This window comes from Necator americanus, chromosome IV (assembly GCF_031761385.1).
Source record: "Necator americanus strain Aroian chromosome IV, whole genome shotgun sequence".
In the NCBI taxonomy this organism is placed as follows: domain Eukaryota; kingdom Metazoa; phylum Nematoda; class Chromadorea; order Rhabditida; family Ancylostomatidae; genus Necator; species Necator americanus.
The window spans coordinates 15574978-15596927 of record NC_087374.1 but is presented as its reverse complement, the minus strand read 5'-3'; the positions used below and the strand labels follow the sequence as shown (position 1 = coordinate 15596927).

Sequence of the window (21950 nt, the reverse complement as noted above, 5' to 3'; positions counted from 1 at the left end):
CGGAAGGTACGGCTTCAGGCGTTTTGGCGCATTATTTTCTACAAGGAGTTCGACTGGACCGCGCCAGCCTTGTGCGGCGCCGCATCTTCTGGGGCGTTTTTTACGGCAATTAGGAAGAAAAGGACGGAGTCATCCCCTTCTCCATAGTCTCCCATCCCGTATACGAATACTCCACCTGAAATCTGCACCACCTCAGATTCGTAGGGTGATGCCTTTAAAATTACAAATTTTAAGATTGGTTTCATTTATTTTTCCATCCATTGATATAAAAGTACAAAAAAGGAAAAGAAAAAGAGAACAGGACCACAAAACTATCCTATAGAGCATATTGCTGGTATTATGTATGTTTTCGATTACAGATATGTACTTTCCTGCGTTTCTTTCTTTGCAATTTAGTTTTCGGTTAATAGGCAAAGGCATAAAAATATTACACCTATCCTAGATCGATGTGATGTGATTTTCATAAAAAAAGACCAACCTCCATAAGAGAATCGCTGCCGAATTTCATTACCGTTCGGTTCCCATCAAAACATCATAGGCGGAATTTTTGGCTTTTGATTAAAGTAATGAAAAATTAGGGTTATAATGTTAATTGGATGCACAAAGTATGACTTTTTCACTTTTCTTCAAATTCCGAGCCATTTGAGACTAATGCTGGGGTTATTTCATACGCTGAGAATCAACACGACTTCTACTCAACATATAAAGCACAACGGTGAGCGGTTCACGCTACGAAAAAAAAGTGGAAATCAGCCAAAACTGTCACCTTAGCACAAGGATTTGAATGTGGGAGATAATAACCATTGCGGAAGAAACATTACGGAATCACAAACTTCCTCCTAAACCGAACACAACTCTTCTTTTGTGTTTTTCGAATGAACTTAACTTTGAGTGGATGACACAAACAATGTAAATTGGATCCCACGAACATCTTCTGGATATGTCATGTTCTCAAAATGCAACTCATAAGGGTAACACGAAGTGAACGACACAAAACACATCAGGGCAACGTAAAAAAAAAAACGTAGAAAAAAATCCCCGCTATGTCGAGTATGTTCAATCGCCTTTGTTTACCTTCTATATTGCTAATATCGAAAATCTTATGAACGTACAGGAGACGATTTCTGGTGCAAGGGACAAAAATCCTGGCCCATGGTGCAATAACACGCGAACTACTGTATGCAAAGTGGCGCGGTTTTTGATGGCACGAAGGCACGCGGACCTCGGGGAGAACATAGTGGGGAGAGCTGGGAGACACTCAGTGTCGCCCTTACTTCTGGACGGTCTATCTTACTCTTTCTTTAGCTTACGTGTCCTAGATCCTCTAAGGCTGCCCGCAGAGTTCAGAGCAGCGGGGGCCTGCGGTTTGGCGGCTCTGCGGTTTTGGTGCTTATTGAGCGTTTTGTTGTGAATAGCCACCAAAACCGCAAATCCGCCAAATCGCGCCCGTGCAGCTCTTAACTCTGGGAGCAGTCAAACATTAATATTATGGGAGCTTGGGTCTTAGGACCCCCAACTACATTTTACTTCGGACGTCTACCGTAGAAACATAGAAAAACCACATAAGGAGTGTAAAATTACGTAAGACTGTAAAATGTAAAGGATTGTAAAATTACGTAAGACCGTTTGCAGAGTCCCATCAGCGCTGGTAACTACGGTAGAACTGATGACTTCTGATTGGGTGTGCAGTGGAGCTCTGGGCACAGTTTCCAACACTTCGAGTTCTGGACGTAAAGTTAATGCATGTTGTTCGGGAGTGTGTCCCGTGAGTGGGGGCTCTATGGTCGTAACATCGCTACAAGAGGAAAGGGAACAACGAGTGTTCGTCTCGTGAAACCTGTTTGTGTATGATGTTTGGGTAGGTAGAAATAATTGCTGTAAGTTGTACAGAAATAGAATCGATATGTCTGTGAATGTGAAATCTTTGGGACTTGGTTTTGCAGACCCTTCACCACATTGTCGAATCTTTCGTGGATTCAAGTGTTGGAGTCACACGCCAGAATTCTAGAATCACCAACCTGTGGAAAGCAAAGGAGAACATTCAGTTGTAGTTACCAGTCTTGTGAATTGTAGTTTCTTTCTTCAGCTCCAATTCTTAGAAGTTTGTTAATGGAGGAAATGTAGTTGGGAAGGCGGAGGACTCAACCGCGCTCTTACTGCTGAAACACTATCTCTTTTCTCTTAGTAACTTTAGCTTACAGGTCATAAATCCTCTAAGACTAATGCTTAGGTCTTAGAGCCCACTCTGATTTGATGATTCGATCATTCACTTCCAAAAATAAGAGCGGTTGAGTACACCTTTTCCCGATTATAATTTACCGATATCAATTACCTGGGAAAAACTATAATTATTCTCATACATTGTATTTTCGTCTGCACTTATGTCCGCTCAGATGTTCGCATTCGATCGTAGAGAGCATATTATAGAGAAATATTTTCTTGTAGAGGTATTTTACGGAGAATGAGCAGTGAAACTGCGTGAGTTGCTTTTGAAACGTCGTGGTAGCCCAGTGGAATAAAAGTGCCGATGACTACACACTGCAGCAGTTAGAACATGCGTCCAATAGAAAAAATACTTGTGTGAACTATCAATAGCATTTATTTTTTTATTCTTTAGGATTTTAGCTTTTAAAATCACTTTACACAAAAATAACCTATCCTGAATTCTCAAAGCCTTCTAGTTAGTTGAGATCAAATTCAAAGCATCATATAAAAATAATAACGAGAGGAAAGAATGCCCGTGTAAGTGATCAAGGGATCGAATTAATCATGTACTGATATGTTGTATGTTGTACTGATTCTGATCTGTGCAACCTACTTCACAACACTCGCGTTCACTATTTCTCCATCTTGACAATCATGCGCGTGTACATATCATATGGATCTGTCGGAGTCATTCAGCATTTGCAAAGTTGTACAGTTAATCCGGCGTGTTTTTGCAACGATATCCACCAAAATGGAGCTGTTTTCGTGTGTCACCGTTTTATGATCGCGTACTGTGCGCCACATCGCACCATAGTGAATCTATTGAATGACAACAAACATGCACGCTATTTCTGGCCTGGTAAAACATCTAGAACTAATTAGATCCTCCCAGTAACCAGTTCTAAAGAGCACTAACCTGAATATTCGTCGTTTGGAAGAGAACTAAACAAGCTCTTCCCACAAGATGAGAGGAAAAGTTGCAGAAATCACTACTGTTTCATGACATTCGCACTCTTGTCATTACGCATGAGTCATTTTCCTGCTCCACACACAGTCGTTATCGTCGCGTAAAATAGCAGTAGAAAAAAAAACAAGTAGAAGGGTTCCTATGGACCAGCAGTTGCACAGTGATCCAGAAAATTACAAAAATGACTAGGGGAAAGAAGCTTCATTGAGAACTGAGGGATTCATTTGCTAAATCCGCATCTGTTATTCGTGCGCTATTGTTTGTACAACCAAAGGAGTGTACTGCCGTAAACTAGACCACGAAATAAAACCTTGTAAAATTCATCCTGTTTTCACAATCATTCTTTGCCCCATGACTACTCAAGGATTTACAGTTTGTGTATTTATTAAGCTGTAAAGCTTCATTAAATCTCATAATGCGTCACTTCAGATGACGTTGCCTTTGAAGGTTCTTTCTACTATGGAGTGTGAGGTTCTTTTTACCATCAAGTATGATAGGCAAATATTTCACTTTCGGAAGTGAAGAGCAAAGACTAGAAGGGGAACAAAAGACCGAGTCAGCTTGAGTGATATAACCTTCCGCTTCAGCCTCAGAGGAAAAGTTAGTGACAGCTGGTGGTAAACAGCTACACTTCCCTTCTACGGCTGTGCACCCTAACTCCACTCCAATAAAAAAGCAGCATTCATAACTGCTAGGATATAAAGCGTACGAAATAAAGTTCTTTGTTTTTTAACTGCGCTTCAAAAGCAGTTTATCGTCCCAGTCTCTATCTATATGCTTTATTTCAAAGCATATAAATAGAGACTGGGACGACAAACTGCTTATTACTTGCTTACTATTTATTTTATTTTTTTTATTTCATTTTTTTTTGCATTTCTGTTATTGTCACCTCCTTCAGCTGGAAGAACATACATGTGACTTCTGATAAATCTTCAATAACTTTCACAACAACAGTCTACGAACAATGACAACATAACAATAGCGCCTTCTAGAAAAATAAAAACGAGTTCGAATATTAACTAGCAATTGTGGGTCTATGAACAGCATCACATGAGAATGAAAAGCTAACAATACAAGTAGATCGTAGCTTAGATCATATCTTGTGAACACAAAGTAAATCGTACAAATATCCTGGCAATTATTCTAACTCACTAGGATCTTAGCATAAGTACCAAAGGTTAATCGAACTGCCAAAAACGACCTTGCTTTAGCTGGCTAGCAAATCAGATACGCCGTTACAATATAACTTCGCATCCGAACGTTCTCGAAAACTGAGCAACGATTTTTGGTAGTGTTTCGTGGATGGATACGTCTCGTTGGCATTCTCGGCTCAAAGAAGTCGCTTCAACTCCTTCAATACCGCAGCCAACAACCTAAAAAAACTTCTTCAAGAGGAAGAAAACGATACATTAGATAAGGGTAGTTCTTAGGGAGAAACACACCACAATTTTAATTTAATTCATGGGAATTGAGCGGAACATCTTCAGAAAATTAGCTTTTATCTCTGTCGACTGAACTCACTAGTAGTGAGTTGTTCTAAAGTATTATTTTATAACTGAGTATATATATATATATATATATATATATAAGTATATATATTGAGTTGACTTATCAGTGAGTATAAGGTCATTTGTGGTCAAATATCGTGGAAAAATATATATAAACCAGGCTTTTCTCCAGGCTCTGACGAAGGCGAAAACGCCGAAAGGCTAGCTGTTAATAAATACCAATAGCAATCTTGGCCATAACTCAAGCAAAGCGCAACGCGAGCAGAAAATTCAGAGGGTCAAATTTAATATTCCAACAAATGATTTGTTAACTCACATGCTCGAACCATGTCAGATCGGTGTTACAATTCAGCGCTAAGCCATGATAGGAAACTCCATGGGATACAGCAATGCCGAGAGCGGCTAGTTTTCGATCAGGTCTGACCCAAACACCTAGGAAAATACACAAGTATAAGTAATAACACAATTACTATCTGTAATTGTATTGTATAAACATTACACAACACGATACAGCCGTAGAGAGAGATGGAGAGAAAAAAATTATAAAGGGACTCATCATCATAAGCTAAAGAAAAAATACCGGTATGTTTGGTTCGTCCGACGTTTGGGATGTTAAAGTCATCTGTTGCGCAATCTATGATAACCTGAACAAGATCCTCAATAGCAAGTTAGACCATGAATGATGTTTGAGAGAAAAGAAGTTATACAGGGGGTAAAAAGAAAAAGACCTGCCTGTTCTAGCATTTCAACGTATCGGCGCACTCCTATAGGACGAGCTGCAACTCGTTTAAGCTCAAAAATAGGATATATCACAAGTTGGCCCAATCCGTGGAATGTGATGAGACCACCACGTGACGTTCTAGAAAAGACTGTAAAGTTTACAGAGATCTGGTGAACAAAATCGGATTCAAAGGTATCACATCATAAATCTGGAGTGGTACAGGTTTCAGGCAGGAAATGCCTATACGAGGTCGTAAATTGTAGGGAAGGGGTGATTCCGTCCATCTCTCCCTATATCAGTGGAAACGGACACCCCAGGAACGCTATTTCTTACGACGGCTTCTGTTGCAATGCGCAACCCTTGCACCCCGTTATCGCCTGCGATTAGTCAAAAACCCATTTGGGCGAATCGCAGTGGGAAGGGGTACGCAAGGGTTGCAACATAAACAGTCGAGATAAACGGAATCACCCTCTTCCCCACAATCTACGACCCCGTATAGGCATTAGCCGCCTGAATCCCGTAACACCCCAGATTCGTGGGGTGATGCATTTAACCTAAATGCTTTGACAGTTAGAATCCTAAACAGGTAGAAAACACAAATCTTATCCACAGGTATGAGCTTACTTAGATACTTATATGGCCCGCCTTCACCGGACGTGCAGCCCCAGCATCTTTTCCACTCGTTTCGATCCCTCGCCATTGTCATACAAGGTGTTCTCAAGTTTCGTGAGTGACGTTGACGAGGTCCTTGAGCCGTATCCAGCTGAGCTCTCAGCTGGTCCATCCGTGTAGCGAACGCGTCACCCCATCTCGTTGGCGGTCTCCCTCGAGGGCGTTTAGCATCTCTTGGGATCCACTCTAGCGTTCTTTTAGTCCATCTATCGTCGATTCTTCTCATAATGTGACCGGCCCACCTATGCTTTGCTTTCGATATATATTCCACTGGGTAGCGAAGACGGGACATTCCTCTTAGCTCGGAGCTGCGAAGACCGGTTAGGTGTTGTGTGCACCGGTTAAACTTCAGGAGACATCTCTCAAGGGCTCTGTGGGTGGTAAGTAGCTTCCTAGACGTGGCCGCGGTGTCTGCCCACGTCTCCGCTGCGTAACAGAGCGCTGGAAGGACTGTCGAGTCGAACAGATGGGCACGAACATCTTGGTCCGTCAGTTGGTCCGTAGCTTCCCTGACGGCTGCGAATGCTGCCCATGCTGCTCTCATTCTTCTATTCAGTTCTTCCTTCAAGTTGTTTTCCATGTTCACGGAACGTCCGAGGTATACGTATGACGGAGTTTCCACGATTTGGGAGCCTTCAAGTTGTACTCCTCCGTCCTCGCAGTGGGCGTTCTTCATGAACTGTCTTCTTTCTGTTTATTCGTAGTCCTATTCTCTTCCCTGCTTCGTTCAATTCGTTGAGCATCGTTTCTGCTTCATTAGTACTGCTCGAGAAGAGAACGATGTCGTCCGCAAAAAGAAGGTTCGAGAGAAATCTTCCATCAACACGTATGACCCTTTCTTCCCAAGAAAGTGATTTCATTATCCATTAAAATGCAGCCGTGCACAGCTTCGGTAATATAGTATCGCCTTGTCGCACCCCTTTCCAATGGGTATAGTGAGGGGACGGTGAAAAAGCTGTATCTTAGTGGTGCATCGATCGTAGTAATTGGCTAATGTCCTCACATACAACGCGTCCACACCTTGATCGACCAACTCTGAAATATTCGTTTCTACGCTGTCGAAGGCTTTCTCATAGTCGACGGTTAGAGGTTAGAACAAGAGGAAGGTGGTATTCCCGGCAAACCTCTATGACCCTCGACACGGTCTGTGTGTGGTCCAAGCAGCAAGCAGCTGAACCCCTGACGGAATCCAGCTTCTTCTTGAGGCTGGGCTTCATCCAGCGTCTCAGATATGCGCGTGGAGATGATCTTGGTGAATACTTTGTATAATATGCTCAGCAAGCATATCGGACGGTAGTTTCGAAAAGCGAGGTTTTCCACTGGTCTGGGATCCTTTCTTTCTGAAGGTAGGATGTCATATGTGCTGCTAAGATTACATGAAGTGGATGGCCACCTGCCCAAAGAAAGTCTGCTGATATGAAATCAGGTCCGGGGGCTGTGCCAGGTTTCATGCTCTTGATAGCGACTCGTACTTCCGAAGGGAGAATCCGTGGTGGAGCTTCACCAGTGGGGATGATCGGGGTTGACACAGGAGTTGATGAACAGAAAAGGTTTGAGTAGAACCTCTCCGTAATGATTTCCATCTCACGACGAGAAGACGTGCGAGTCCCGTCTTCGCTCAGCAAGGCTGCAGGCGGAATATTATATTCGCGGAGATCTCTGCGGCACTTCTTTAGACTCGTTCTTCTTTGTGCTACTTCCTGTATTTCGAAGAATCCTCCTGCAACGCTTTTCTGCAGCTAGTGTTTGCTACTAACCGCTCAACGTGCGATGCATTCGGATCAAGCCTCAAAGTCCTTCTTCTTTCGAACAATTCCTTGGTGGTCTTCGATATTCGACCCAAGTTTGCCGCACGCGGCTTCGAGGAATACGCTCAGCGCAGGCTCGTAATCCTCTGAGCAGCATCCCATAGTCCACGTTTGGGTCCTCACCAATTTGCCAGTCACCCTGGGACAAGGAGTCCTCGAGTACGCAATCGTCGTAGACGACTTCTCTCCTTCGTTGCCGACAGCAGATGTTCTTTTCCATCGTGTGGCTAAGTCGTATTTTCGCACGAAGGAGACGGTGATCAGAACCACTACAAAAGGATGGTAGTACTGAGACGTCGAGTAGACACCACCTCCGGTTTGTGAGTATGTGGTCGATCTCAGCACGAGTCGCGCCATTGGGCGATTCCCATGTCCACCAACGATGATCTTTCTTCATGAAAAGAGAATTTTTATGAGAGGCTAGCGGCGGACAACAGCCCGGCGAGACGATTGCCATTTTCATTCCGGTCCCCTAGTCCAAATCTTCCTATCCTGTATTCCTCTTCTGCAGCCTTCCCTAGTTTTGCGTCAAAGTCTCCGACAACGAATCTGTAGAAGGACTTCTCGTTACGGATCACTTCCTCCAGCTCCTCGTAAAACGCGTCCATTTCGGATTCATCAGCTGCTGATGTTGGTGAGTAGCAGTTGATGATACTGATGGGTTTTTGGCGCAGAGGGCGGAGGCGAAGAATGGAAAGACGAGGCGAAAGAATCTCGTGAGAACAATATGGACGACAGATGGGTGCACAACAAAGCCATCACCGCCTACATTTCGCGACGGAACCTTCTCTCCACGAATGACGAGTGTACCGTCATTCATCTGTCTTACATCGCCCCTTCTGCACTTGGTCTCCTGCAGAGCAATCACATGAAATTTGATACGCTCTGCAGCTCCGAGAAGGGCAGGTCAGCGTCTGTGGAAACTGTTCTCGCGTTGTAAATACACAATCTGACACAGTCTCCATGGCGAATCGTGCGTGTGTCGCTTTGGTCGAAAATCAAAGACGTCTTGAGCAACTTGAGATTTCATCGCCTCCCACCGGTCGCCATACCATCCGACGTTTGAGACGACACGCCCAGTGTGCAAGGTACTGAGGCAGTGAATATGCTGGAGTGGCAAAAAGACTTTTCCCCAAACTCAGCAGCCCTGCCACGGCGAAGTTAGCTTTCATCACAGGTCGTCGCCCAACCTATATGGATCAGGGAGCCACCTTGCGACATTTTGCCAAGACGGCGGTGAAACATAGCAGTGGTTTACTCTTATCTAGGCTTCCGATTCCGAGAAGTCGGAATGTCGGAAGTGTCAAACTTCTTCTCAGCTTGGGAGACCCTGCCGGAGGACGAGCCTCCGCTGTGCATTGCAGTTCGACGCCTAGAGTCACCTCCACGCCACTATGGTAAACCGTTGTGGAGGGGTATGAGCTTGGGATGTCTGATTAAAAATAATTAAAACCTAGAAACCTCAATAGTTGCTAATGAAAGTGATTGATCAGTTATTGAAAATAGTCAGTCGTAATAAGGAATTCCTTCATACCTGTGGAAATCTGCGCCTAACGCTCTTAACCTTAATTCTTCTTTTTTAGAATATAGTTTCGATCGAATGCCTACGGTATAAACGGGAGTATGTTCCACAGCCAGAAGAAAATTCCTGAAAAAGACCAAACCCTACCACCATGTTACATCGTTCATTGTATTGAAATTTTAAAAACGTTCTGTCATCTCTCTCTGCACCATCAAAAAAGGAACAGCTTTTCTTCATCTCTTTCGGTTTCCAAATACAACTTCCTGCTCACCACTTAAATGTATTCTTTTTTTCGCATCTTTAACATGCTTGCAGATAATCTACACTGCTGTGGCACACCGGATCCAACATGGATACATGTCCTTTCTCAGAACCACGCATATTATCTCTCGAAAATTAAAAACTGCGCAACGACAACAACAGTAACAACCACAAGAAACCCACAAATTCGTTTCTTGATCCCTTCCTTTCTTTACGATGTCAACAAATTTCTTTTGCTGCTGCAATCCTTCGACATATGACAATTTACCAAGATTTACTACTTTGAACGATCGATAGAATAATGAAGACAATCGCATAATTGGAATTCAGGTGTGATATGGATGAGTTATTTCCGGCGTGGAACCGGAGCTGCTACGCTTCGTAGGCGCTCTTCTCGCGTCCTGAAATATGCATAGCTCAGTAAGAAATGTCGCGAGGATCTACTAGCAAATTTTTCTGTCTGATCGCTCCGACACTTTAGAAGGTAGGAGGTCCACAAATGCTTTAAAAAGGGAATAGAAGAAGTTTGTTTCCTAACTAAAAACAACAATTCATTTTAGCTTTCCGACAACTCTACTCTGATCGAAACTTTTCTAAGGTGTGTAAAACAACAAGATCAACGGCTAAGCTCAAGTAAATAAATATAAGTTTGTTTCAACTTTTCATAACACCAGCAGAAGAGTGGGAAGCAGCAGGAGAGTTAGCAAATTTTCAAAATCCAATTAAGTGAACAAGACAGAACAGAATTCTGAAATTTTGTAGCAAAGCAAATAAAAACATTCACCTGGTATACCACTCGTGTTTCGTTGTATAAAATATGTCCTTTAGCTGCGGGATATTGGGACCGTCCTTCCACCGATTGTGCTGTTTCGCTGCAGATGATAGAAGTGTCTGAAACAGTAACAACTACTTTCTTCCGTACTGTTACTATCTTGTTTTGTAAGTAAGTGAATAAATAGATAAAATTGCACAAGTTTCTGTGGTCTGGTCGTCACTACGACACACGGGAGGATCGCAGCACAAGAAAGTGTACAGATGAAGACAAGATGGTGAGAGACTGCGAGCTGGCAAAAGCACGTACTCCACTAAAGCAAATCCATTTTTCCAAAGATATGCGCTGCATAATCGCTTTCTCGTGTTTTAAAACTAGCTTAGATCAGATCTAATCAAAATTACTAAAGCCAACATCGAATGGAGCGAGTTGGAAAGTACACTATGACGCAGTAAATATGCAAATTGTGTGTAACTATGGTTGGTTTTATGCTGATGTTATGCTCGCCTCAGGGCAAATGTAGTTGGGGGGAGGGCCACTCAGTAGCGCCCTTAATTCTCGACGTTCTAACTTACGTTCTTCTCTTAGTAACTTTTGTTTACATGTCATAGATTCTCGAAGACTAATTCTTAGGGATTAGCACCCCGATCGATTTAATTATTTACTTCGGGAAATAAAGGCGCCACTGAGCGCAGTCCTCCCCCTCCCAACTACATTTACCCCCTCATCTGGCAACTCAAATAACTTTTAACAACAAAGTCTGAATAAATTCTGAGGAGCAGTATAGAAGACATGGCAAATACAGTACAAGTACCGCACTGTAACTGAACTTTTATGGTTTCTATCGCGTTTTCATGACTACTTACACAGAATTGCTCTATTTAAAGGTAACGACACTTTTACGTTAGGAACTAAGCAACCTTTACGAATATCTCTTTACTTCTAACAAGGAAGAATTCGCGAAGCACCTCGAAAGTATTCAAGCTTCTCAAGAAACCGGTCGATGAAAGCCAGAACAACAAGCGTAGCGGTACCAAAATTTGCATTTTGGAGTTAGACGTCGGTTGTAAATATTTAAAAATGAAGACAGAAATCTAGAGAACGGAATCTATAGCCTAGTTCATCACGCCATACCTTCTCCACACTCTCCTTGTCAGGCAGGGGTCTCGAGAACTCGTAGGGGAATTTCGTCTCTGGATGCCAGGCTGCTACAGCACCGTTTGCGAGCACTACAATTTTCCTAAATGAGTAGAGCTTCATAGTAGATTGGTGCGAGGAAGTCGAATTCCATTGTCACACTAACGCAGTCGGAACCTACAAAGCAAAAAAATTCAGGAACTCAGGAACCCACTTAGCCGAATCACTGGAAGATGCTCTTCGTCTGATTAGCACCGACAAAGGTGCTGCAAGCATCCTCGAGAGGAGTCGAGCGAGGAGGAGGAAGAACGTGGAGGGCTGGTAACGTGACGACGCAACGCAACGATATCTAGCGAGCGAACGCATTCGTAGGGCGTACATACGTACGGGAACACGTGTCTCGGGGGAGAAGAACCGGGTCGCAGGTCGATTTATGTGGATAGTTTGAACCTTTGGTTCTTGTACTGTTGTATTGTATGTGCCTTTGTAAAGCATAATAACTCATCTTCTATCAATACTACTAATCCAGGATGCCTTCTGAGAAGAGCGCCAGAGGAGGTTTGTTGTTGGTGTTGCGGTAATTGCACGAGGGAGTTCTAAGTGAATACTTTCCTTGAGCTTAGTTGAATTTTGTATTTGCATGCCGGGGCTTTTCGCTTACTCGTTGGTCATCTGTTTTAATTCTGTCTTCCTTTCCCAAGTACCTTTTTTCTGTGGTTTCTTCGGTTCCTTGGGGTTCGCGCCATGGATGCGATAGTCGGAGCTGGTGCTCTGACCCCCTTCACTTTTGAACGGTTGGGGAAGGGATCTCCTTCACTTTTAAACGGTTGGCTAAATTACCCCCTTCACTTTTGGACGGTTGGCGAAAGGACTCCCTTCACTTGAGCTGCACCCCATCAGCTACACCCCTTCACCTGAGGAGGGTCCGGCTTCTCCCTATCGCACCTATGGTTCGCGCCTTGTGATTGTGTATCGTGGTTCGACCGATTCTTTATGTCAAATGATTGCTTTGATTAGTGCTTGAAGCTGCGTCATCACTGCTTCCAACACGAGCCATGAAGAGGGATAAGAAAGACGAGGAAACCGGCGGAAATCCGTTCGCACATCTCGACAAAACATCAGTGCTTCAGGAAGTTCGTGATTTGCTGCTCCTTTTTCTTTTACTTCTTATTTCTTATGTATTCAATATTCTAATCTTCTTTAAGGAATTATTCATTCTCTAAGGATTAAAAAACCTGTATGCGGAAGCCAATTCTAACCTTAATGTTGGCAAATTTTCCAAAAAAAAATTGTTAGAATTGAGCACTCGGCATGAATATGTGCAGAATATGTTGCAAAAAATAAGTCGAGAAGAGATTTGCAGCGACTGCTCTTAAGAGCACAGCGGTCTCTTAAGAGCATGACAGATAGCAGCCATCATGCTATATAATAACGCGCTTAGACCGTGTGTGTATGTGTGTTTGTCTGTGTGTCACGAAAATACTCCACAATGATGCAAAACTCTACATACAGCGGTGAGGTGCCGAACCATCGTCATGCACCTGACAGGCGAGCACTCTACCTTTTCACCATTGTCTAAAGCTATATAGCTATGTATGTTGCCCTTGATAAGGCAAGTTGGTTTCTCTCATATGTTAGTGAGAGTAAATAAACTTTCATGTGAATGTATATTTCCAGATTTGCAAACTGTCATGCTATATAATAACGGGCTTAGTCACTTGTGTACGTCTGTGTATGTGTGTGTCTCAGTCAAGAAGTTCCAAAAAGACAGGGAATATTATGGCGTCGGTTTGGTACGCTGGACCCCCAAGGCTGTAAAATTGGGTGAGATGGGTATTGTGGCGTCGAATTCGTGCCCCGGAGCCAGATAGCTGTGCCCCAACGCAGTGTGGAGATTTGAGAGGAACATAGATGTTGAATCAAGTTCTATTCTTCTCCAAATATAAAACCGACGCGTTTAGGAAAAAACCATAAAATCTTTCATCCATGCTTATACTTTCGGGTAAAAAAATTGAAAAAAGCGTTGATAGAAAAAAGCAATTCTAATTTCCAAAGAATTTCGCTACTGTTATTTCTTACTGATCGGTGAAGGCGAGCGAAGCGAACACCAAAATAAGCGTGAAGTCCGGTCCGGCTCGATTGAAGCGCGCCAGTTTTGTGCACGCACCGCATCTTTGGGATCTTTCATCTTTGGGTTTTTTTACGGCAATTAGGAAGAAATGGACGGAATCACCTCCTCTCCATAATCTACTATGCCGTATACGAATACTCCACCTGAAAACCGTACTGCTTCAGATTCGTCGGGTGATGCCTTTAATTCTACTAAAAATTGACTTTAGGCACGAGCCTTCAACGAAACTCCAATAAATGCGAGGAAATGTAGCATCATCCTTACCAAGCTTCTCTACATGATTCAACAAGGTGAGGCATACCGTGGCGTTTTTTCTTCTTCCTCATTTTTCACCATTTATTTCGTATTGTAGGCGAAACTATCGGCCGCACAGAAGCTACCGAAGCGTTTTTCGCAGTGACAAAACTTTGGCAGAGCAAGGATGCAAATCTGAGACGTCTCGTTTACGTGGCTGTAAAAGATCTCTCAAGCCTCGCTGACGACGTCATTATTGTGACTAGCAGTCTTACAAAGGTAGATTACATCAGTATTTAAAGGCATCACCCCGCGAATCTGAGGTGGTGCAGATTTCAGGTGGAGTATTCGTATACAGGATGGGAGACTACGGAGAGGAAGGTTACTCCGTTCATTTCTTCCTAATTGCCGTAAAAAACGGCCCGAAAGATACGGCTTCATTCGTTTTGGCGCACCATTTTGTACAAGAGGTTCAATTTGAGCGCGCCAGTCTTGTGCGGCGCCGCATCTTCCGGGCCGTTTTTTACGGCAATTAGTAAGAAATGGACGGAATCACCTCCCTCTCCATAGTCTCCCATCCCGTATACGAATACTCCACCTGAAATCTGCACCACCTCAGATTCGTGGGGTGATGCCTTTAAACTGTTTCGTTATTTTAGTATATGTTGTTGCTTTGAAAGTTGCACCATAAAACTCAGCCCTTTGCTTTTCTTTTTTTCTATCACCAAATTAATAGAAGGTTCACCAGTTCAGTTCGGAATATCCTTCCACTTCTTTCAACTGCTCCATTTTCTTCCATTCATCTCCCAGGGTCTGTCGCGATGTCTTTTTTATTTATAACCATAGGTGCGATAGGGAGGAACCGGACTCTTCTCAGTTGAAGGGGGTCTAACTCATGGGGCGCAGCTCAAGTGATGAAGATCCCTTCGCCAACCGTCCAAAAGTGAATGGGTCCTTTTTCAGCAACCCTTAAAAACAGTGGCCTTACTCATACTGATGCCCCTCCTTGCGCTTTTAGTAGGTAATTCCTTTGGGATATGAAGAGGTACTTGTCAGTTGAACATAGATTTTGAGAATTACGTAAGTATTTCAAAGGACATGACTGGCCGAGAAGATGTCTATCGAGCTGCTGCCATCCGAGCCTTGTGCAGAATTACAGACACAGGAATGCTCCAGACCATTGAGCGATACATGAAACAGGTTTGTTCACATGTGATTTCCATTGAACAAGTTCGCAAAGAAAATAGTCTGTCGGAAATAAGCGTTCATTGTTATATTGTTTCTATTTATAGGCAATAGTGGATAAAAACGGTGCAGTTTCATCGGCTGCTTTGGTTTCGGCAAAACATTTGATGAAGAAGAACGCCGAGGCGAGACTTTTCTGTTTGCTCATTTTTTTCTTTGTTTTAAAGAGAAATTTAAAGCACTTCTGCTTTTTATTTTACTTTTCTAGTTTTCCTTTTCTTCTTTAAATCTTCAACTGATTTGTTTAGGTGGTCAGACGGTGGGCGAACGAAGTCCAAGAAGCGGTGTCGTCAGACAATAATATGGTACAGTACCATGCTCTTGGAGTACTGTATCACATACGAAGTAATGACAGACTAGCAGTGAACAAGCTGGTGCAGAAATTCAGCAAGAGCGGTTTGAGGTAAACACTGTTTGTGTGAGAAACGCTGGTGTTAGAAGTTTTTGGAAATTCTATTTGTTTTCAGATCTCCTCATGCTGTTTGTTACCTAATTCGTATTGCTGCAAAACTCATTGAGGAAGATGAACAGTAATTGTTTTCTCGATCTCTATACCTCTACTTAGTTGATGGGTCTTCCAATAAAATGTTTTTTTTTTCAGAGCGGACTCCTCAATTTTCTCGTTTATTGAGGCATGTCTCCGTCATAAAAGTGAGATGGTAGTATATGAAGCCGCGAGCGCAATTGTTGCGTTGCCGAATACTACCCCGTGATTTTTACTTTAAATATATACGTCATATACATATATATTACATATATTCACTCGTTTATTTGTACAATTTACAAAGTAAAATTGCTAAAATGTTAAGGTAACTGCACGCATTTGCAAGTATTTTTCAGAGGTGAACTGGCTCCGGCTATTTCGGTACTTCAGTTGTTCTGCTCATCACCGAAGGCAGCTCTCCGATTCGCTGCTGTGCGAACACTCAACAAGGTGATTCTACAGCTTATACGGATCTGAATATGTCTGAAAACATGAGATGGGGGCGGCCGTGCCAACTATTTCACCTTAATTTCAAAGAAAATGAATGAAAACTGTTAAGAAGTAGAAGTGGTAACTTGCATGATGTAGAAAATACCTCGAATAGGTTTAAGTAGTCTATGGTGAAAGGATTGTGCTGAATTTCTGGAAAAGTTGAATTCTTCGGTGTTCTACTGTTAGAAAAATATAGTTTCATTGTTGTTTTTTTTAGCAGTTTAATTATTATTGCTTACTTAGCATTCTAAATTCAGGTTTCCATGAAGCATCCTAATGCAGTGATGAGCTGCAACGTGGATCTAGAGAAGCTGATAACGGATTCGAATAGGTGGGATTGAAAGATCTAAATGTTTATCGACAGCAAATGATTGTTCGTCGTCGTTTAATAAGCAGCAGTTCCTAATTTTCAAGGATATTTTTCCCTCCTGTTACAATGTTTCTGCTCCTTTTTCACCATAGTGGTCGGATTTTTATAAAACATATATATTAGCAAAGTGGTTTTACCTGTTTATTCTACGTAAAAACTAATTTTTCGACGTTTCTAGATCGATTGCTACTCTTGCGATTACCACTCTTTTGAAAACAGGCGCCGAGAGCAGCGTCGAAAGATTGATGAAACAGATTAGCTCATTCGTGTCTGAAATCAGTGATGAGTTCAAGGTGAGGGATTCCTTTTTTTGATTAGAACAGAGCCTGAAATTGAAGTACTAGAGTCAGTACTAGAGTGAACTATTCAGATTGTTGTCGTCGATGCTATTCGCTCCTTATGTGCACGTTACCCGAGAAAACATGCTGTAATGATGCCTTTCCTCGCCAGTATGCTGAGGTTTGGAATCTATTAATTCTTAGCTAAACGTTGAAAAAGATTATTTGCATAATCTTTCAGAAATGATGGAGGATTTGAGTATAAAAAGGCGATCGTTGAGACAATAATCGCTATTGTGGAAGAAAATCCGGATGCGAAGACAGCAGGTATGATTCGTTCAGAATCAACGCATTGCTGAAGTTCTGAATTTGTCAGAGCTTGAGATACAAAAGTGGTAGAATCCTTGTTTAAGTATTTTCTCTCATTTCTGCTTGCAGGTCTCGCTCATTTATGCGAATTCATCGAAGATTGTGAACATGACAGTTTGGCTACACGAGTACTGCACCTTCTAGGCAGAGAAGCTCCGAAAACTGCGAATCCATCAAGCTACATTAGATTCATTTACAATCGTGTCATCTTGGAAAGCACGAAGGTTTCTGATTTTGTGCTAAGATCTAATAATTGACTATTAAAAGTCCACACTCATTCAGGTTCGTGCTGCTGCCGTCACTGCACTTGCGAAGTTTGGTGCCCAGTGTGCTGAGCTTCGTCCTTCGATTCAAGTACTATTAAAAAGATGTCTGTTGGACAACGATGATGAGGTGAAAAAGAGTTACTTCCCTGCTAGTATCAATCTCACTTGAAATAGTCTAGGTTCGTGATCGTGCTACTTTCTACCTCACATTGCTGGGTGATGCTACAGCATCTGTGATCAACAGTTTTGTTTTGGATGGCTTGCAGGTGTGTTATTGTAAAACTTATTTGCTATTATGAGAACTCCTTCCTACCAAGAAGAAAATCCATTAAAGGTGCTTCCGTCGAGTCTTGAACATTGTCTGTTTGACTATGTGAAAGGTGATTCATTCAACACGCCATTTGATCTTCGTGTGGTGCCAGTAACCAGCCAACCACTTTCGCAGCCTGAGAAGCGCGCTCCAGTGCTTGCTGATGTTCCTGTGGAGAAGCCCGCCGTGGTAAAGAAGGATCCGTATGCAGGTGAGGTATTTTGGTTCTTCATACGATTCTTTTTACGCATAGTTCTATTCGAATGCACAGAAAGGTGATCAGTATACTCCTGTATCTACATATTGTTAATGAGGAAATGGTGTAAGGAGACCGATGGTGTATGACGGAGTTTTTAAGAATTTGTTGAGGATCTGTACTTGTCTCTTTCTTAATCTTCTACACCCTAACAGGTTTTTTAGAACCTCTATTTCACAGTTTTAAAGCCATTTTCCCTTGTCGTGAACAGCGTGCAGGTTGTTTCTTATTGAATTTTCTGAAATAATCGGAAACGTCCCAAAGGTTGGATTTAAATATCGTGTCTCCGATGCTACTATCAGTACTGTACTACTTCTATACGATGCTAAGCTACCGTTCAATATCGACATTCACCAAATCGATGCAGTGGGACATGACCTTGCATGAGAATGTTAAATGTTCATTTTAAACGTAAAACTGCACTATTGATTGTGATCGTTCCCTTCCAGATCAACTCGCCCAAGTTCCGGAGTTCACTCAGTTGGGGCCGCTCTTTCATTCATCTGCTCGTGCTGCTCTTACCGATGATGTCACGGAGTACACTGTTCACGCTGTCAAACATATATTTACCAATCACGTCGTTATCCAGGTAAATTCCTCTGGGGAAGTTTTTTGCCCAGGATTTGCGAGTATCGGTTTACCGTCCCCAATGTTTGCAGTTCGACTGCAAGAACACGCTGAGTGATCAGCTCCTTGAAGATGTATTCGTGGAACTTGAAGATGCAGAGGGAGAATGGTCTGTTGCAAATGCGATCCCGATTAAAAGCTTGCCGTACAATGAGACAAAGTCCACTTATGTGCTAATGGAGTTCCCAGAAAGTGGTGAGTTTCAGATTACTTTCACTAGGTTCATTTTGTGAAAAGAAAAATTCTAAAGGCTCTGTAACTGGGACATTTGGGGCAACTCTGAAGTTCAATGTCAAAGATGTTGATCCAGCAACGGGAGAGCCGGAATCAGACGATACTTACGAGGATAGTTATGTAGTAAGTTTATTTCGCTGTGGTTTGTGATTTTCTTAATGAATTATCTTTCCGAGTTTGGTAGTGAAAGATCCACAACTGTTGTGGACTCCCGAATGCTGAAGTATGTCTTAATATTGGCAGTACTACCGTATCCCAGCTTCGAGTAGAAAGTATTAAAGAGTTGAACTTTTAGCATTGTATCAATTCTGTAACGGTTCGTTTTTGCTGTTCAGAATAGTTGTGGCTTTTACAGTTGGAAATTGTCTAGTGATTTTAAAGATCTAGAATGGTACTTCTTTCGAAGATCCTGAAGTCGAAGTAACTGTGTTCCTACCAAGCTGTGGTTCAATTCTACTCAGTTTAGTTGGAAGAACTGGAGCTATCCATTGGAGACCTGGTAGCCCCTGTAGCCAAACAAAACTTTGCTGCTTCATGGGAAGCTATGGGAGGAGTTACCACGGTGGACGAGACTTTCACTCTGACTACAGTTGGCACTTTGGCAGAAGCTATAAAAAAGGTGCCTATTGTTCTTCCGATTATTGTTAATTTAGTTTATGAATCCTACGGAAATACTCGTGTTAAGATCTTAATGTATTCATTGTAAGTCGATTTCCCTTATATTGCGCTTTGACTGTGACTAAACAGAACAAGAAGTATTGCATTCGGCAGCCATTCTTGGTTACATCGAACCAGAACTAGTGTAACTAAACTACGAACGCTCGCATACGGCTTCGCACTTGTGCGTTCGCATATTGTGCGCAAGATTTTCATAGTTGATCGTCAACTTGCACAACCGCATGTATATTTTTTAAAGAAAAGAAAAAAATCCAGGTGGCTGAACTTCTTGGAATGGCACCCTGTGAGCGTAGCGATCGTGTACCAGAAGGAAAGACTCAACATACCACAATGCTGGCGGGAGTATTCCGCGGAGGATTTGAGGTTATTTCTGTTCCTCATTAAATAGATCCTCTGTTTCTGAAACACAGTAAAAACAACGTTTGCTATTCGCAAGTTCTCTTCGGACTCTAAAGTTCTCTTTTTTGTGTTGATTGAGTTGTCACTCCTGTCCTTGGACCGATAGTATTGACATTCTCTTTAATGCTAGGGTTGTTTCCTCTTTTCGAATTTTTGACTCCTAAAAGAACTTTGAGGATCACTGCTGTATTACCGAGGACTTCAAATTGTAAGAAGAAAGTCATATTATCAAGGACAAAGATGATACTTTTTGTTGAGGGACTCATAAGTGCTCTCTGATGAGTAATTTGAAACAACTTTTGAGGTCGACGCATGACATTTGAAAAATTTAAAAAAAATCTTAAAATTTTAAAAGAAATTCAAAAAGAAAATTAAAAAAATCACCTTTCGAAAAACTGTTGCTGTGACGTTTTCTGCTGTCTGTGATGTAAAGAAGAAATGCAAATATAGATAAGTACAGGTATCATTAGTGGAAACTTTTTAGACGATGCTGACGGGTGCTTGATGGGGGTGTTAACAAAGTCTAATTAACCTGACAACTAATTAGCGTCTTAGTACATTTGAAGTAATTGCGAGCATTACTCTTTAGACACCTCTAAAATCAGTCTTCTTTGCAACATCCTTTAACATCCTTTGAGCAGTATAGCAGGATTTCCCCATCTTCCTCATTCGCTTTTCTTCCAGTTTCCATCTGTGTGTTTGTTTTTAAAGCTTGTATAGCTTTTTCAAACTTACATAACCTACTCTTCTCTCTCGGCTTGCTCGGTCTTTTGGACTGCAGATTTTAAGCTGCTTGTAATCGCAGATAGTGTTGGTTTTCTATCTATTACTTTGCAATTTTTAAGGTTCTTGCTCGACTAAATGTGGCGATTGATCCTGCTGACAAATCTGTGAACATGAACATTCTAGTGCGGTTAGTGAAGTTTCAGTTTTTTATTTGTTGTTCATGGAAGTTTTTCACATTGTTTTATTTTTCGCCTCTCATTTCTTCCTTCATCGATTTTTTCGTTTCGTAGCCATTGTTTTTCAAGTTCTTGCGCACCATCATTATAAGACAATCCCTTTAACACGAAGTCAAACAGTTGCGCGTTCTCGCGCCCGCAGTTCGTCGTAGTTTATTTCAGTTCATTCTGCTCCCCCTCCATACTTTTGCAGTCTTAGATTACTTCCACTAGCTTCTTAAACGTAAATTTGCAGGCAAGTTAGGTAACAGTATCACTTCCATCATGTGCTCAACAGAAAATTAGTATTGTTACGGTTTTCAACAAATTGCTATTGAATAATAATGGCACGTGTCAGCAAAGTTTCGGATTCTCGCATTTTTCCTCACTAATAAATCTTTTTTGCAAATCAAATCAGTAGGAAAATTGGTAATTCTTTCTCTCATCCAACTATAGGTCTACCTGTCTGAAAATCTGCGTTTTTGCTTATGTTAACATTATAGTTCTGCTCAAACAGTTTCTTAATCTGAAATCCTCCTTAGTACGCAAGATTAATTTCATAAGAAATTCTGTGTTTCTATTGTTTGTTTCAATTGTACGGCGATTGCTTTCGAACGCTACACCTATTGATTGAAGTATGATAAACTTCCGAAGAGTGGAGTCAAAATTGTATACAATTTTCTCCACGTGTATTGTATGTGGCATTGTTGTCTCTGTCTTGTTGTAGCTTTATGTACATTTTTCTTTGGGATTGCTCATCTTAACATTTTAACTATAGTCTTTTCAGCTGCGAACAACCGGATGTGGCTGAATTGTTGGCTAGTGCCATTGCCTGAACTGTTACGGAACCAGTTATATCTGTCTTATATTTATTTTCACGACTGTAAGAGTAGCGATCCTACCTAATTGGGGTTCAAGTAAAGCAGTGCTCGATATAACAGAAGTTGTCCATTTTTAAGAGTATGATTCTGTGATGAACTTTGTTTTGTAATAATAGCGGTTATATCTTTTTTTCAATTCCTACGAAGTTTGTTTATTGATCCGATTCTTTTCATTTGTTTTA

At 41.9% G+C, this 21950-nt stretch overlaps 6 protein-coding genes across 8 annotated transcripts; 1 reads left to right on the top strand and 5 right to left on the bottom strand.

Moving 5' to 3' along the window:
- Positions 1 to 4407: 4407 nt before the first annotated feature.
- On the bottom strand, positions 4408 to 6749 carry RB195_001398 (uncharacterized protein; the record flags this gene model as incomplete). 2 transcript variants are annotated; one of them, XM_064198157.1, is made up of 5 exons in its annotated part: positions 4408 to 4545; positions 4997 to 5112; positions 5261 to 5324; positions 5413 to 5539; positions 5956 to 6749. In XM_064198157.1, 5 exons carry the CDS (start codon positions 6747 to 6749, stop codon positions 4408 to 4410), a joined length of 1239 nt encoding a protein of 412 aa, XP_064054038.1. The 2 variants fall into 2 exon arrangements, with proteins under 2 accessions (XP_064054038.1, XP_064054039.1); XM_064198158.1 differs by having other exon boundaries at positions 5413 to 5549; positions 6026 to 6749.
- Positions 6750 to 7347: 598 nt separating this feature from the next.
- On the bottom strand, positions 7348 to 7656 carry RB195_001397 (uncharacterized protein; the record flags this gene model as incomplete). The annotated part of the gene is made up of 1 exon (XM_064198156.1): positions 7348 to 7656. One exon carries the CDS (start codon positions 7654 to 7656, stop codon positions 7348 to 7350), a length of 309 nt encoding a protein of 102 aa, XP_064054037.1.
- Positions 7657 to 7854: 198 nt separating this feature from the next.
- RB195_001396 (uncharacterized protein) lies at positions 7855 to 8238 on the bottom strand (the record flags this gene model as incomplete). Its single annotated transcript, XM_064198155.1, has 1 exon — positions 7855 to 8238. The coding sequence occupies one exon, from the start codon at positions 8236 to 8238 to the stop codon at positions 7855 to 7857; it is 384 nt and encodes a 127-aa protein (XP_064054036.1).
- A 53-nt stretch (positions 8239 to 8291) lies between these two features.
- RB195_001395 (uncharacterized protein) lies at positions 8292 to 9981 on the bottom strand (the record flags this gene model as incomplete). 2 transcript variants are annotated; one of them, XM_064198154.1, is made up of 3 exons in its annotated part: positions 8292 to 8535; positions 9416 to 9529; positions 9848 to 9981. In XM_064198154.1, the coding sequence occupies 3 exons, from the start codon at positions 9979 to 9981 to the stop codon at positions 8292 to 8294; spliced, it is 492 nt and encodes a 163-aa protein (XP_064054034.1). The 2 variants fall into 2 exon arrangements, with proteins under 2 accessions (XP_064054034.1, XP_064054035.1); XM_064198153.1 differs by having other exon boundaries at positions 8292 to 8430.
- A 29-nt stretch (positions 9982 to 10010) lies between these two features.
- Positions 10011 to 11849, bottom strand: RB195_001394 (uncharacterized protein; the record flags this gene model as incomplete). The annotated part of the gene is made up of 4 exons (XM_064198152.1): positions 10011 to 10065; positions 10449 to 10555; positions 11571 to 11676; positions 11788 to 11849. The coding sequence occupies 4 exons, from the start codon at positions 11847 to 11849 to the stop codon at positions 10011 to 10013; spliced, it is 330 nt and encodes a 109-aa protein (XP_064054033.1).
- Positions 11850 to 12103: 254 nt separating this feature from the next.
- RB195_001393 (uncharacterized protein) lies at positions 12104 to 21723 on the top strand (the record flags this gene model as incomplete). The annotated part of the gene is made up of 25 exons (XM_064198151.1): positions 12104 to 12131; positions 12591 to 12706; positions 13913 to 13994; positions 14057 to 14217; positions 15034 to 15138; positions 15231 to 15308; positions 15432 to 15586; positions 15651 to 15713; positions 15785 to 15892; positions 16024 to 16117; positions 16417 to 16490; positions 16708 to 16822; positions 16900 to 16988; positions 17049 to 17134; positions 17246 to 17400; positions 17459 to 17569; positions 17622 to 17708; positions 17777 to 17963; positions 18458 to 18597; positions 18668 to 18830; positions 18886 to 18992; positions 19336 to 19488; positions 19803 to 19910; positions 20792 to 20859; positions 21675 to 21723. 25 exons carry the CDS (start codon positions 12104 to 12106, stop codon positions 21721 to 21723), a joined length of 2682 nt encoding a protein of 893 aa, XP_064054032.1.
- Between the last annotated feature and the right edge of the window lie 227 nt (positions 21724 to 21950).